At 36.2% G+C, this 17,574-nt stretch overlaps 1 protein-coding gene across 1 annotated transcript in view; it reads left to right on the top strand.

The window, feature by feature from the left end:
• SPRED1 (sprouty related EVH1 domain containing 1) overlaps positions 1-17,574 on the top strand; it is a 137,107-nt gene that overhangs the window by 92,317 nt on the left and 27,216 nt on the right. The window contains exons 3-4 of the mRNA XM_007081641.3: positions 1,121-1,289; positions 5,496-5,545. Of these exons, the coding sequence (XP_007081703.1) occupies positions 1,121-1,289; positions 5,496-5,545 (219 nt within the window). The remainder of the gene's footprint in view (positions 1-1,120; positions 1,290-5,495; positions 5,546-17,574) is intronic.

Genomic DNA, 17,574 nt, shown 5'->3' with positions numbered 1-17,574 from the left:
ATAGATCTGCCATCAGGCCTTTTTTAGGGACAGTGTCTGTTGATTTTCTTTTTTCCTTTCATTGAGAAAAGGAAAAAAAATTAATTTACTATTTTCTTGTGAGCCTTGAGTTTTTTTGTTAAACACTGAGTATTTGAATCTATTAATGTGGTAACTCTGGAAATTAGATTGTCCCCATTCCCCAAGAATTGCTGCTCCTGCCGCTGCTGCTGCTGCTGCTGCTGCTGCTGTTGTTGTTGTATTGTTGTGGGTTGTCTCTATGCTGGGAATCTGCCTAAAGTGTAAACTTAGGTCTTTGTGTATCTTTTCTGAGTATTTCTCTGGGTATGCATAGTCACTTTCTAATTTTCCCCATGAATACAATTGTTCTTGAATGTCCTAGTCTTTAGTATCTGGTACCCCAAATGGGAAAAAGTAAAAAATGATGAATAAAAAAGGATGCTGATCCTTTAAATAACCTGGACATGACTTTATTCTGTTGAGGAAGAACTTGGAACAGTAAGAGAAGGTATAACAACTATGGGTGTTTCCTCTTTGTCTACACCTCTCTAATCAGCCAGCCATCGGTAATCAGAGCATGGATTTCTGGTATTTGGGGGACAGGATTCTTTTTATGCAACCTGGCTCCTGAAATTTGTATGCAAGCCGCTCCAGGAACATGTGCACAATTCCTGCCACGGGGTATGGGTAGCGGCTACTGTACTCATAGCAGAGATTGATCCGAATTGAGCACAGTTTACTGGCCATGGCTTCCCTTGGGAGTTACAAGCCTTCACCTTCAACAGACTTCAGAGTTCAACATAGTTATATCAGACAGATTTCTGCCAGTGTAATTATTGTCTAGGTAGGAAGAAAGATTCCTTCTTACTTTGCCATCTTCCCAGAATCCCCTTTAATCCCATTTCTTTTCTGTATCGAGTGATTCTATGAAGTAGATTAAGTAGCAAGACCTCTGTTTTAATAAAGGGGAGAAATGAATTTACTAAAATACAGCAAAGGCTTGCAGGTTTCATTTTATTTACTTTTTTTTATTTCTTATTCTTACCTTGTTTTTTAATTAAGAGCTACATGAGAGGATTTGATAAATGTGTAGTAATCTTTGGCATTTACCTTTTGGCAGGTGGTTTTGGAATGTATGCTTAAAAAAGACCTCATTTACAATAAGGTCACCCCAACATTTCACCACTGGAAGATTGATGATAAGAAATTTGGCCTTACCTTTCAAAGTCCTGCTGATGCTAGGGCTTTTGATAGAGGCATTCGAAGAGCTATAGAGGATATTTCTCAAGGTAGGTTTTCTCGACTATTTCCTTATTTTGTTTATCACATATAATAGAGTGACTTGAAGCAAGTCCGCTTTTGTGATAGGTGATTGATTAACTTTGAAAGCTCACTGTAGGCAAAGATAGAATAATGGGTTTTTAAATGTTTTATATTTGTCACATTGTAATATATATACCAATTACATGCATTGTCTTGAAGCCATCAGTAGCAGCCATCATATAATTCAGATGTTTTTAAGTAAGAGCATAAAGAAGAGGAGAACAGTTAGAACATTTAGAATCCTTGTGTGTTGTTACATCAGTCATATCCTTGTTTGGGTTATAAAAAAGCAAAAATTTCTAATAATCAATTATGGTTAACCTTTGAACAACATGGTTTCAATGGTGGTGGCCCACTATATGTGGATTTTTTTACAATACAGTACCATAAATGTATTTCCTCTTCCTTATGATTTGCTTGGTAACATTTTCTGTCCTCTATTTTATTTTATTCTAAGAATACAGTGTATAATACATATAACATACAGAGTATGTGTGATCAACTATTTATGTTATTGGTAATGCCTCCGGTCAACAATAGACTATTAGTAGTTAAATGTTGGGGGAGTCAAAAGTTACATGTAGATTTTCAACTACATTGTGGGGGGTGAACTGGGGTTGGTGTCCCTCACCCCTGCAGTGTTCAAGGACAGTGTTCGATTGTATTTGGTTATTAGAAATTTTCTCTTTTTTATATGTAGACTCTATTTTTTTTCTGTGGCAAAAACCCCTTCTTAAAACTGTTCTTAACTCTTTATCTGGTTTCATAATTGAGAATTGGTAGAGACCACAGCTCCATCTATCCCTTTGCATATTTTGCCAGTTTGTTAAGATGATTAACTCTAAGGCTTGCAGGTTTTATTTTATTTTTTTTTTAAGTTTACTTATTTCTTTTGAGAGGCAGACAGAGAGAGAGAGAGAGAGAGAGCATGAGTGGGAGAGGGGAAGAGAGAGAAAATCTCAGGCAGGCTCCACGCTGTCAGTGCAGAGCCCAGCGTGTGGCTTGACCTCATAAACCATGAGATTGTGACCTGAGCCGAAATCAAAGAGTTGGTTGCTTAACCACCTGAGCCACCCAGACACCCCTAAAGCTTGCAGGTTTTAAAGGGAAGAAGAATGTATTTACATGTAAGACTGGCCTCTGCTTAATTAAGCAAAAATAAATCACTTTAAAGCCCATTTCTTCCCTTTAACGAAATTATAATTAAGATAATTATATGATTATAATTATAATATAAATTATAATTATAATTGATTTGTTTTTCTAATTAAGAAGGAAAATTGTCTCTACAAATAGAAATTACTTTCTATATAATATAACTGAATCAAAATATATTAGCATTGTGATTTGTATATTTTGAAGATGACATTTTGGTAGAAAAATTCAGAAGAAATGAATGAATTATGAGACTGACCATAGGCAAGAGCATGGAAATGCTTAGTACAAGTCTGTACTGATAGCGTATGAAGTTGTAAATAAATCATTCATTCAGCTATTTTAAAAGATTAGAGATTGGTCCAGTCAGTGATTTCCAGTTCAGAAAAACTTCCACAGAATAGTAGCAGTCATTTTATCTTTATTACAAGAATCTAAAATTCATTCTAGATCAGTATTTTGGGGTCCTTGGATGGCTCAGTCAGTTAAGCGTCCGACTCTGGCTCAGGTCATGATGTCGTGGTTCACAAGTTCAAGCCCCACGTCGGGTTTTGTGCTGACAGCTCAGAACCTGGAGTCTGCTTCGCGGATTCTGTGTCTTCCTTCTCTCTCTGCCCATCTCCCACTGGTACCCTCCCCTCTCTCTCTCTCTCTCTCTCTCTCTCTCTCTCTCTCTCTCTCTCTCTCTCAAATAATTAAAACATTAAAAAAATTAGATCAGTATTCTCAGTATTGGCTGCACATTTGAATCATCTGGGACACTTTGAAAAATAGAATAACTGGTCCCCACTCGAGACCACTTGAATCATTCTGTCTAGAGAGGGGAGGCGAGGCATTTTTTTAATGTTCCTATCCATTTCAAATGTGATGAGGAATTGTGAAATTATTATATTATGAATTGAGAGGGGGGAAAAAGATTCCAAGATTCTCTAGCAGTGGTTGTGGTTCTGAAACCACTGCAAGAAACTTCGAAATAAAAATACTTGATACCCTATGCCTCATCCCCCAGATTCTGACATTATTGGTTTGGAAATATATTGTACCACCAGTATATTTTGTAAATTTTTTCCAATCGATTCTGATATTTAGTGTTCAAGAACCAGTACGTTAAAAAGATAACTGATTATCCATGGCTGCTGGAATTTATGATTTACTTTTTTATAACTAAGCTTTTTGTTTTAATTCCAGTATAGTTAACATACAACGTTATATTATTTTCAGGTGTACAATATAGTGACTCAACAATTCTGTACTTTACTCAGTGCTCATCATAAGTGTACTCTTTAATCCCCATCACCTATTTGGCTCATTCCCCCATCCAACTCCCCTGTGTTAGCCATCAGTTTGTTCTTTATAGTTAAGGGTCTGATTCTTGGTTTCTCTCCCTCTTTTTCTTTTTCTTTTAATTTTTTTTAATGTTTATTTTCGAGAGAGAGAGAGAGAGAGCGAGCAAGCATGAGTTGGGGAGGGGCAGAGAGAGAGGGAGACACAGAATCTGAAGCAGGCTCCAGGCTCCAAGCATCAGCATAGAGTCTGATGCAGGGCTCAACTCCATGAACCGTGAGATCATGACCTGAGCAGGAGTCAGATGCTTAACAGACTAAGCCACCCAAGCGCTCCTGTCTCTCTCTTTTCTTTCCTTTGCTCATTTGTTTTGTTTCTTAAATTTGACATATGAGTGAAATCATACGGTATTTGTCATTCTGTGACTGACTGATTTTGCTTAGCATTATATACTCTCTGGCTCCATCCATGTTGTTGCAAATGGCAAGATTTCGTTCTTTGTGGCTGAATAATATTCCATTGTGTATATGTACCACCTCTTCTTTATCCATTCATCTATTGGCGGACAGACATGTGGGATGCTTACATAATTTGGCCATTGTAAATAATGCTGCAGTAAACACAGGGCTGCATGTGTCCCTTCGAATTACGGTTTTTGTACATTTTGTATAAATACCTCGTAGTGTGATTATTAGATCATAAAGTAGTTCTATTTTTAATGTTTTTGAGAACTTCCATGCTGTTTTCCACAGTGACTGTACCAGTTTGCATTCCCTAAATTATTGTTACTTTTGGGCCTGTACTCATGTCTCCATAAAAGCATATTTCTTTCCCTAGGATCAAATAAATTGGGTTTCATGTTTTAAAAGACAGTTTAAAAATGTGGAGGAGCTTACAAACTTCTAGCCAAGTGGAATAGACTACAGTACTCAGTCTGTCTCATTATTTTTGAACATTTTTAAAGGTATACTGAGGGTTAGCATTATTGCCAGCCACTGTATAGACTTTCAGCAATCTCATTAAATTTTTCTTACTTAGCCTTCCATGACAATAGGAATAAACTATGCAATCCTTTCCAAAGGACAGATTTCTCCTCATCTCCATGCTAACTGTGTCTCACAAGGTAGCATAAACTCGGAATACTTTGTTAAGATGTCATTCTTTATTAATTTATTAAAACTAAAGGCACTCTTTGAACACCGTGAAAATTTACACAGAGACACTGGTTTACAAAGATCAATAGCAACAATTGGCCATTGGCTGTCTATAGTGGTTTATGGCTTATTTGTTTTCTTTCTTAATGAAAGCAGCTAAAATCCTCATTTTGGATACTAATTACTGTTTTCTGGTTAAGAGTATTTAGAAAATTGAATCAAACATATGTGGGTATCATCTAAACACTAGAGGAGTGTATTCCATATATACTGCCTATCATTTTGAGCACTTAAGAAAAATCAGGTGTAGGACTTGCTACAGATAGTACGCTTTCACAGAAAATAGCACTTTAGTAAATAACTGGAAATAATACCTGTAGAAGAGGTAAACAATCCCTCATTCTCTGTTCTACTAACAAAGGGGCCGGTATCAGTGGCCAACATCTGACTTGTTGCCAGGCAGCCCAGAGTCGTCTCTGATCAGTTCTACACTATTATAATGATTTAATTAATTAGTCAATAATACTAAATCCTAAGACAAAAACTCTTTGCTTAATTAACTTCTCCCTGTTTTCTTAGGATGCCCAACATTTAAAAATGAAGCTGAAGGAGTAGAAGATGACTTACAAGTAAGTAGTTTGCCTTGAGAAGAATTTTTTTTAATGTTTTTCTTTATTTATTTTGAGAGAGAGTGAGAGCATCTGCACACTGAGTGGGGGAGGGGCCGAGAGAGAGACAGAAGAGAGAATCCCAAGAAAGCTCTACACTGTCCGTGTGGAGCACAGCGTGGGGCTTGAACCCACGAACCGTGAGATTATGACCTGGGCCGAAATCGTAAGTTGGACACTCAACTGACTGAGCCACCTAGGCGCCCCAAAAGGAATTTCTGAACATAAAGGATATGGAGGAGGTCACTAACTTTAATAAATGGACAACTTATATTAATTTCTAAGAACATTTCTAAGACACTGTTTTGTCACCAAGTACAGAGAAACAGAAACAATATGATGTCTGGGAGTGTGTGTGTGTGTATGTATGCATGTATTATAGAGAGAAAGTTTGTTTTTATTCACTTTCCTTTGGTTGATTTGTTGGTGGTGGTGGCTGGTTTTTTTGGTTTGTCTTTAAAGGAATTGGCTCAGTGATTGTGGGGACTGGCAAGTCATAAATGCACAGACAGGCATGCATGGCAATTCTTACACACTTTGACGTTTCAATTTTGAGTTGGAAGGCATTCTCATGTCAGACTTCCTTCATCTTTGCAGTGACCAATCTCAGTCTTTAAGTCTTTTTGTAATGAGACCTGTCTGCTTTATGGAGGATAATTTCCTTTACTCAGAATATACTGATTTAAATGTTAGTCACATCTGAAAATACCTTCACAACATTTAGACTGGTTTGACCAACAGCTTGGCACTGTAGCTTCGCCAAGTTGACAGATAAAATTAACCATCACATATAGGCAAGGTACTTACATAAAGAATTCACAGAAAAGGAGTTACAAATTGTTAATGAGCATATATGAACAGTGGTAATCAGCAGGTAGAAATTGACACTCTCCCATACTGTGTCTGTTGGTGAGATTGACCACATTGATGCCTTGCTGGAGAAAATGTAGATTGGTTGATCCTTTGTAGAAGGCGGTTTGGTAATATGTATTAAAAAGCCTTAAAAACAGAAACATGAATGCCTGTTGATCTAGTGAACCAATTTCCAGTGATTTATACTAAGGAATAGAGATACACAAAGATTTTTTTATACACAGATCTTGGGGTATATTTAAAATATTAATAAAAAATAAGCTATTTAAATAGGAGAATCTGAATTAATAAAAAGTATATCTTTGTCATGCAACCATTAAATATTATTTATTAAGTTGCTTTCAATATATTGATTAATAAAAATATAAAAATTATATGGTTATCACTACTCACTAAAATGTTAAATGTTTTGTTACTTTTGGATTGTGGGATTCTGAGCTATATGGCTTCCTTTTTAGTACTTTTCCATATTTTTCAAGTTTGATACAATAGATATTAATACTTCACAACAACGTTAGAACAGTAAACCCAAATTTGTATGTATACCTTGTATTAATAATCATTCATATTACTGTAAAAATAGTTGTGACCTAAAGACATTGCAAAATGTTTTATGTGCATTTATAGTAAGAAAATAAAAATTTTTATTTTGGAAATTTTGAGAAATATAGCAAAATTTAGAGGAAAAAACATAAATATGCTGCCATCCACATTAGCTACCATCCACATTAACTACCATACATTTGTCATATAGACTGGGATTTTTTCCACACACATAAATGTATATTCACATGTGTTAATTGTGATATCATTATACTATAGTCTTTTTTTGTCACTTAAATATTTGATAATATTTTCTGTGTCCTTAAGTACTTTTACAAGTTTATAATTTTTAATGTTTTTATTTTTATGTAATTTGTTTTTGGTAGATGTATCATAATTACCGATCCCCCTGTTGTCATTTTAGAGTTCTTTTGTGTGTTTAAATATATGAATCTGTTTATTTTATTGATGGTTATTTATTATTTTAAAAACACAGTGAGTTGCAGTTAATTAGATATAAGAAATAAGTAATAAGATGAAAATAATAGTTTTTACTTAAGTGTTTTAACAAAGTTCCATTTTGTTCTGGTATCAATCAAAATATGGGGCTGGAAATAGAGAAACATTTTCTGGATTGCCTCCTATGATGAAAGTAAATTTGGTTAAAATTCAATTTCAAAAAAGTAGATTTTCACATACCAACACTGTCCATTACATAATGGCTGTTATTGTAGTATTCTTTTTTTTTTTTTTAAGTTTATTTGTTTATTTTGAGAGAGAGGGGGAGAGAGAGAGAATCCCAACTAGGCTCCACACTGTTAGCACAGAGCCTGATGTGGCGCTTGATCTCACAAACTGTGAGATCATGACCTGAGCTGAAACCAAGAGTCAGACGGTTAACTGAGCCACCCAGGTACCCGTTAATATTCTTCTGATTTGGTTTCACTTCATTTCTGTATATAGCTTTATGTAAAGGAAAAACTGCTACAGGACATAATTGTTTGCACTACTTTGTGCATATAACAGTCAGTGTGTTTGGTAAAAACTATTGTTTTCATACTCTCATTTGCTATTAGTACTATAAATGTCAGGGCTTTGGTATGGAGTAAAAAATGGGGAAGATACGAATGAGAAATAATAAATTTATCATTGAAGCAGACAAAATAGTAAAAAGTTAGAAATAGGAGGAGGCTTGGGGCGCCTGGATGTCTCAGTTGGTTAAGCGTCCGACTTCGGCTCAGGTCATGATTTCAGTTTGTGAGTTTGAGTCCCGCGTCGGGGTCTGTGCTGACAACTCAGAGCCTGGAGCCTGCTTCAGATTCTGTGTCTCCTCTGTCTGCCCCTCCTCTGCATACTCTGTCTCTCTCTCAGAAATAAATAAATATTTTAAAAAATGTTTAAAAAAAGGAATAGGAGGAGGCTGGTAAAGAAAATTACTATATAACAAAAAGCAGCAAGAGTAGTTCTTCTGTTAGCTCCTTGGGATCTCTACTTTGTAGTCACATATCTCCAGTGCTCTCAATCCAACATGTTACATACACACCCTAAAAGAGTTATTTATGTTTTAACTTTGTTAGACACACTTGCTTGATTTTTATTTTCATAATAAAATAGAAAATACGCAATGTCACTGGAGACTGTAGTAATAGGCTTCCACTTAAGTGTAATTTTACTAGGAGCAATTTTTGTATCGTTTTAATTTTTTTCTTTTAATTTTCTTTAAAGTTTATTTACTTATTTTTTTTTTTTTCAACGTTTTTTATTTATTTTTGGGACAGAGAGAGACAGAGCATGAACGGGGGAGGGGCAGAGAGAGAGGGAGACACAGAATCGGAAACAGGCTCCAGGCTCCGAGCCATCAGCCCAGAGCCTGACGCGGGGCTCGAACTCAGCCCAGAGCCCGACGCGGGGCTCGAACTCAGGGACCGCGAGATCGTGACCTGGCTGAAGTCGGACGCTCAACCGACTGCGCCACCCAGGCGCCCCTATTTACTTATTTTGAGAGAGAGAGAGAGTGCAGGAGGGTCGGAGAGAGGGGGAGACAGAATCCCAAGCAGTCTCTCCACTGTCAGCCCAGAGCCCAATGTAGGGCTGGAACCCACAAACCCTGCGATTATGACCTGAGCTGAAACCAAGAGCCAGACACTCAACTGACTGAGCCACCCAGGTGCCCCTCAAGTTTTAATTCTTGATTTTACTTACTATGGTATTTTAAAAACAGATTCTTAAATTCTTTTCCCTTTGATGGAATCTAATTCTCCTCCCCCCAGAGTGTCCTTTATACTTAGTTGTTTGTTAACAAAGGAACTATGGTAGGGGTGCCTGGGGGGCTCAGTCAGTTAAGACTTCAGCTCAGGTCATGATCTCATGGTTCGTGGGTTCGAGCCCTGCATTGGTCTCTGTGCTGACAGCTCAAAGCCTGGAACCTGCTTCAGATTCTGTGTCTCCTTCTCTCTCTGCCCCTCTCGTGCTCACCCTCTCTCTGTCTCTCAAAAATAAATAAACATTAAAAAAAAATTAAAAAAAAAAAACTATGGTAGAAATCACATAAGGCGTGACTTCCAAGGCAGCTTCTTTCCGGTTTTCTTGGTTTATCTGTACTAAAAAATGACAATTGTCATGTCATGAGGACACTCAGCAACTCAGTGGAGATGCCCATGTGGTGAGGAACTGAAGTCTTGTGATAGTAACGATATTAGTGAGCCATCTAGGAAGCAGGTCATTTACCGCCTAGACAAGCCTTTAGAAGACGATCACTTGACTGTAACTTCATTGGAGACTGTGAGCTAGAACCTGTTAACAATTAAACTGTTTCTGAATTCCTGACTTACAGAAACTATAAAATTAATGTTAAGTGTTAATTGAAGCCTTGAACTTTGGGAATAATTTTTAACTAATACAGATTTAGGTACCCCCAAATGGGGTGCTGCCATAGCAAATACTTTAAAATGTGGGATAGACTGAACTTGGTCAGTAGATGGAAGCTTAATGTCAGGTGTTTGAAGAGACTGCCAGTGAAGGCTTAAATGAAAATAAAATCATATTAGAAACTGGAAGAAAGGGTATCTTTGTTATACAGTGGCAGACAGTTTAGCAACACTGTCACCTTCAGTAATGTGGGTCCTTTAGAAAATGTATCTAATGAGCTAGGTGACACAGCTAAGGAGATTTTTAAGCAAAAGTTTAAAACTGTTGCTTGGTTTCTTCTTTCTGCTTATGGTAAAACAGGAGAGAAGAGAAGAAAGGGCTCCTAAACAATATGGAGCCAGGACCCGATGGTTTGAAATTCTCATCCTCTCAGTATGTCCCACTGTGCTGAGATTAGGAAATGGCATCCAGGCAAAGGTCAAATCCAGGGCACTCTCAGAATACCTTTGTCTAAAGATGATGAAGCTAAGTGTGTGACATACAGTCCTCTGTTAAGATCTCAGACATATCTAAGGTATGCCTCCAAGAACTTTTCAATCAAAGTCATAGGGCTAATTAAACAGATTAAGGATGTCCCTTAGTAGGAATTTATAGTAGAGAAGAGTTTATCTCAGATTTGTGACTGCTCTTTTTTGTCAAATGTGTGAACCCCAATAAGAATCCCAAGAGACCCACAGTATTTTCCCTTTTTTTTTAAATGTTTATTTATTTTTGAGAGAGAGGGCAAATGAAGGAGGGACAGAGAGAGAGAGAGAGAGAGAGAGGGAGACAGAGAATTTGCAGCAGGCTCCACACTGTCAGCGCAGAGCCCTATGTAGGGCTCGAACTCACGAACTGTGAGATCATGACCTGAGCCCGAAGTTGGACACTTAATCTACTGAGCCACCTAGACATCCCCTACAGTGTTTTGTTGTGTTCTGTTTTCTTTTTTCTTTTCTTTTCTTTTCTTTTCTTTTCTTTTCTTTTCTTTTCTTTTCTTTTCTTTTCTTTTCTTTTCTTTTCTCTCCTCTCCTCTCCTCTCCTCTCCTCTCCTCTCCTCTCCTCTCCTCTCCTCTCTTCTCTTTTCTTAAAGGTTTTATTTATTTTTTGAGGGAGCGTGAGTGTGGGAGAAGTAGAGGGCCAGGGGGACAGACCACCCGAAGCAGGCTCTGTGCTGACAGCAGAGAGCGCAATTCAGGGCTGGAACTCAGGAACTGTGAGATCATGACCCAAGCCGAAGTCAGACACTCCCCCCAACTTAGCCACCCAAGAGCCCCCTCTCACAGTGTTTTCAAAGGAGTTAATTTGGCAGAAGTATCACCAACTTGGATTGAAGAGTAGCTCTTTAGATCCAAAGATTCTACTGGTAGGAAGCAGGTGAAAACAACTATACACATGTGTGTGAATATGGGCTACTTTTCATAAAATGGAAGGGTAACTCAGAAGAGACCCCAAATCTCCAAGGCCAGAGCCAAGAACTATGGAGAATTATTTCTAGATCCTAAATTCTTTTCAAGCAACTTGGAAGATGTTTCTACTTTGATTTCAGAATTACTTTGGATCAGTTGACTCCATTGTTGTTCCCATATTTTTAAATTTTGTACAAGATGGTGTTACAGCAGTTTTCCTCTGCCTGTCCTACCATTGTATTTTGTGTATGTGTGGGGCAGATAATTTGTCTTTTTAGTTCACAGGTCTTCACACTGGGAGAAATTGTACTCAAAGGATTGTGCTTAAGGAACTGTCCCCAAGAAGTTTCATCTGTACATGGATCTATTTAGATCACAACATCCTGGATGTGAAGTTGTTGCTCTAAAGGGATGAGACTTTTGGGGGAGTCTTGGGAGGGGGTGAGTGTATTTTGCATATGCGGAAAAATGTTAATTATTTGTCCAAAGAGTGGTGAACAGTAGTGATCATAAAATATATCCACAAATTATTTCATAGTCCTCTCTTCCACTCGAGTCTAATTGCCCTCTCTTGAGTGTCACTGTATGTAGTGACTTCTAACAAATAGTATGTGAAGGAAGTGAGGTTAGGTCGTGAGATTTGTGACTTCCATCTTGCTCTTTCTCTTGATCACTGAGTCTGGGAGAAGCTTGGTAATGTGCAAAGACACTTAAGCAGTTCTGAAAAGAGATGAGACCTTGTTTCAGCAGCCAGCACGGAAATGGGTCAATCTTGGAAGAAAGTTTTCTAGCCCTAAACAAGCCTTCAGATAACTGTAGCCGTGGCTATTACCTTTACTGCAACCTAATGAAGGACTGTGAGCCACAACCACTCAGCTAAAGTGCTTCAAAATTTCTCACTCACAGAAACTGAGATAATAAATGCTGGTCTTTAAAGCCGCTGCTTTGTGGTCATTGTGCAGGAATAGCTAACCAAATACACAAGCAGAACAAGAGCTAACATTTGTACTCCTGTTCCTTTAATCCTAATCGTCACCCCATTCTCAGTTTTTTAGATGGTGTCTAGGTTAGGCTAAATTCCATCTTTCATTAATAGAAGAATGTGTTGTAATCTTAGTTTTATATAACCCTTTTATAACTAAGAGTATGTTCAGGTAGGAAAAAAGTCCTCTTTATTACTTTAAAAAATTCTGACCTGATTATGTAGTACATTAACCTTAATTATATCAATAAAGGGATGGTGGACTGAGATGCTAACAAATATGTGAGATAAATTTTTCTGACCTTCCTGTTTGAAAATGTTTAAAGAGAATTGATATCCAGAATTAAAACTGCTGAAGAAAACTCTTAAATTTACCTTAGTACCATTTATTTCATGATATGCCATAGTTTTTATGTGTCATTCTTATTTTGGAATATATTGGAGGTTATAAAGTATTTTAATTTATTTAACCATTTTATCAGGAGTAAAGTACATCATTGTTTTGTAATTCACCTGTGGGCTTGGCATAACTAAACATTGTAAAATTATTTTGAATACAAATTGCGATTTATAGTAGTAGCTATGCCAGGTTTACTTTATTGGTGATTATTTGCAAAGACAACTAAAATGGTTATTTATTTATTTCATTTTTGAGGGGGGGGGGGAATGAGAATGTGAGCCCGGGAGGTGCAGAGAGAGGGGGGGGGACAGAGGATCCAAAGCAGGGTCTGTGCTGTCAGCACAGAGCCCATTGCGGAGCTCAAACTCACGAATTGTGAGATCATGGCCTGAAGCTAAAGTCGGCTGCTCAACTGACTGAGCCACCCAGGTGCTCCACTTAAATGGTTTTTAAAGAGTTACTCATTATCCAAATTTTTTTAACCCAGAGGAGGTAATGATTGTGTTTTATTTAGGTCATCAATGTCTTCAAAGGCATTAAATAACAGAGTGGAAATTCTCTCCATTTCAAGTATTTATTAATTTATTCAACAATTATTTGCGCACCTTTTCTGTTGTAACTATACTAGACATTTGGTTATTTGCTGGTGGCTGCCCTTCTGCTTTCAACAATTTAGTGTCTTTATTAGGCATCATAAATCAGAAAGATGTCTACCTTTTTATTTCATACCCATCTTTGAAGGGTTTTAAGACACACCATCATTTGGATTTAAAATCACACCTTGCTCATCTTTAATCCTTCATGTTTTAGTGCAGAGCTGATCATGTGCATCGCTGTTACCAACAAGGATTTTTAAAGAAAAATCTTGAAAGTTAGGATTTTTAACCAAAGCTGTGATAAGATATGAATGTTGTATTCATTGGTTTTTTTCTTTGACTGTTTCAGTGAGCCAGTTAGGTTTGTTTTATGTTTGTTGTTGTTGTTGTTTTTAATGCTGGCTCATATTTGTTATAAGATCATTTTTACAGTGTTTCTCCAACCAAAGAACAGCTCTTACTGTTGAGATGTGCTAGATTGGTAAGAAAACTCATAAAACTCACCTCAACAGGCTTGTGGTTCTAAGAGGAAAAGGTCTCAGATTTCATGCTTTTGGGAAGAAGAAAGAGGACACTGACACCTAATTGATCTGAAGTGAAATTTGTCTTATTTTTTCTTTTGGCCACTGAGAAATACTTGACTTACTTTGTTTTAGAATTTGATAGTGGTTTCTAGCCACAATGATTTAATGTAATTTTGTTACAGCAGGGGGGATATGAATTGTTCGTGTACTAATTTTCAAAGGTGATAACATTTTAATAAGACTTTATATCTAAGAACTAAGTTGATGGATAGGCACTATTTAGCTGGCAAATGGATGTTATATTATTGTGACCATTACTATCCTACATTAAATACTATCTCATAGTTAAGTTCCCAAAGCCTTAATATATTTCAGGTTGAGTTTTATTTGTTATTTAACAAGGGAGCAAAAAAACTGTATAACCTTTTTGCATGTTTTGTTATTTACATTTTTTCTTGACTCTTAGACTAATACATCTTCATGTAGACGATTTAGATAGATAGAAAATTATAAAGAAGAAATCAGGGATCATTTAATTCCTATCCAGAGATAACTGCAATTAATATTTCGGGTACTTCTGCCTTGGTTTTTCCTTGTTCTTTCATATTGTATTCAGATATATACTTCTTTTTTAAAGTGCCATAGGACCCTGTCTCTTCTTCAGTTTGTGTGTGTGCGTGTGTGTGTGTGTGTGTGTTTGTGTGTGTGTGTGTGTATTTTAAAGATTTTAAAGTAATCTCTGTGCCCAGCATGGGGCTTGAACCCACACTCTGAGATAAGAGTCACATGCTCTACCAACTGAGCCAGGCAACCTTTGATTCTGTTTTGAAAGGACTTTTGTTTGTGTTGGTGATGATAGCAATGGTGGTAGTTGGAATTTAAGTAGTATAAATCCTAAAATTTGAACCCACACGCAGTCTGACTTCAGAGTTTTTACATTTAGCCATTATAATCATACAACTCTGTTAAACAATTTATTTAACCATGTTTTATTGAACATTTACTTTATTCTCCACAGCCTCTTACATTAATTTTTGTTAATATTTCTGAGTGTGACCTTAGGATAAGATCCTAGAAGTAGATTTACCAGTTAAAGGATTGTATAAAGATTTATATAGTTACCAGAAACTATATAACTGCTGCCTAATAACTCAAAATCAGATTTACAGACAATAAACAATTCCTGAAAACCTAACACCACATTTAAGTCAAAATAACTAAATTAGAAAAATAGTTTAGTTTGTGTGTTGATTAATCGAAGGCAGAGGACTTATTTTCTTTTTGCTGTTTTTGCAAGACATTGTATCTTGGTACATTTCTCATATTCCTTCCATATTGTTTTATCACTGATTACTGTGCTCAGATTGATTAAACAAAATTCTGTATGTGCTATTAATGTTTTTATTCAAAGCTTCTAGACAAATATAAGATTAAAGACTCACAGGTTAGTTTGTTCTTACCCTGAAACTAATCAAAGAAACAAGAGAAATCTAATGAGTAGAATAGGAGACAATTGTCAAATCTGAAATGAATTGCTGCTGGGTGCTACACCAAATTATTAATGGTGATTTTGCTGGGTTTGTGGAATTGTTGTAATTTTTTTTCTGTGCTTCCTAAGTTTGCATAATTTGAGTCTATAATTTTAAATGCCAAAGAATTCGGTAGTGTTTTTAACTTATGCAGTGCAATAATATAATATTTCTTTATCAAAGAACATTTAAAAATCGTTCCATCATGCTAAAATAAACTAATAGTATAATTATTAAAATCTTCTCTTGTTGGATTTAACCCAGCCACACATTTTTAAACCTGTGTTTTGTGATCTACACCTACAAGAGTAAACTTCTTGAGCAATAAGTAGACTGTGTGATAGCACTTTTTTTCACACCTGATTATTAGTTGGGACTCATATATATAAAAGGTTTGCAGAACAACGCTGTTTTCTCTACTCATTTCTGCAGTAAGAAGGGACAAAGGGAAGGAGAGAAGCAAAGACCTTCTGTTTTCTCTGCAGCTGTCATCTAGCCTTATGTTCTGATAGAGAGCTACAGCTGGAATTATTTTATTGCTTTACCCAGCATCCTTTTGCCTCTATGTACAAAATTTCAATAGTAGTCTTAGGAAAAGAAAAAGCTAAGCAATCTCTTAGCAACCATAGGAGAATAATTACTATACCAGCCTCTGAGAGTGAAACAGATTTCCACTGTACATTAAATACTGGCATAGGTTACTTTACAGATAATATAGTTGAGTGTATGCCAGCACAATCCTAAGAGCATTGAATGTGGGTGTATATAAGTGCTGTAGACAATTTTTTTTTAAGCTGGAGGTCATGCAAATGTATGTACAGTCTTTACACATATCATGTGTTACATTTTGTGGTCTTGTGAAAGATTTTTGGCATTTCCCACCACCTAACTTAGGAATATATGGTCCCATAGTAATTGTTACTTTTAAGGAGTTGTAATTTTGTTAAAAACATTCAAATTTGAGTAAGCCTGAATATTTTTTACTCAGTTCTGTCCAACTTAACAAAGCGTTTTGGTTATTACTAATTTTAATTATGGAAATAGTACAAATAGTCTGGAAAACAAAATATTTTTCTTACTACATTGGCAAAAACTGTTAAGTTGATAAGGCCCAGTGTGAACAGAAATGTGAAGAAATGGTCCCTCTATCATATGCTATTGAGGGGTTCTGAAATGATACATAAGCTTGCTCTAGAAGGTAGCTTTGTAATGTAATTGGAATATATGCATATTCTTTATTCAGTAATTCTATTTAGGGAAATGAATCCTAAGGAAATAATATTACCACTGCACCAAGATGTATGTATAAAGTGGTGCATTGCAACGTGTATAACAAAATGGAAGCAGTCTGAATGTCCATAATTAGAGTATTGCTTATAGGATAGATGACCCACACATATTGAACTAATTTGCAACCATTTCAGAGCACAAGGTGTGTTGTTCCATATTGACATGGTAAGAGATCTGTGGTATATTGTGAAGTTAGAAAAAGTGTATCCACTGCATGGATAGACTGTCTACAATACAAATGGAACCATAATATACGTAGGATAGGAACAAATACACATGCACCAAGAAGTCTGGAAGGATCTATGTCAAATAATAGGTGCTATTCCATGGGGTTGGAATTATGGGAAGAATTTTTTGCATACTTTGAACTTTTATAGTTCCTAAAATTATTTTTTGGGGGGGTGAAGAGTGTTTTGTGTACGAGTCCTTGTTCTCCTTTTTTTTTTCTCCTGTTAACACCTATCTATTCCCAAGAGTCTATATTAATATCATATGATCTGATTTGTGGATGTTTGCATATTACAGATTATTTATATGATACTCACTATATACAGACATAATTGTAAGCTCTAGGGATAAGATATAGGTAAAGTCTTCCATTACTAGCTCATGGGAGAACTATAAATAAAAGAATGCTTAGAATACAGGGTGGTAGATAGAAGTATTTTTGAGGAACTTTAGAAGGAGGGAATGATTATCTTGGGAGTGGGTCAACAAAGACTTTTAATAGTTTATACCTGACATTATAAAGAGTTTTTCTTGTGGAAAAATTGAAATCATTGTGGGCAAAGGAAATGACATGTACAAAGAATCAGAAGTGTGAAATGTCAGGTTGTGAGAAACAAGTAGATCAGTATTTCTGAAACCAAAAGATTTGAGGATGAAATAATATTAGGAGCCATGGTAAAGTAACAAACCTGTGCATTCATTTGTTAAT

The sequence above is a fragment of the Panthera tigris genome, chromosome B3 (assembly GCF_018350195.1).
Source record: "Panthera tigris isolate Pti1 chromosome B3, P.tigris_Pti1_mat1.1, whole genome shotgun sequence".
NCBI classification, from domain to species: domain Eukaryota; kingdom Metazoa; phylum Chordata; class Mammalia; order Carnivora; family Felidae; genus Panthera; species Panthera tigris.
Note: the sequence above shows the minus strand (reverse complement) of the source record. Positions and strands in the feature narration are given on the sequence as shown.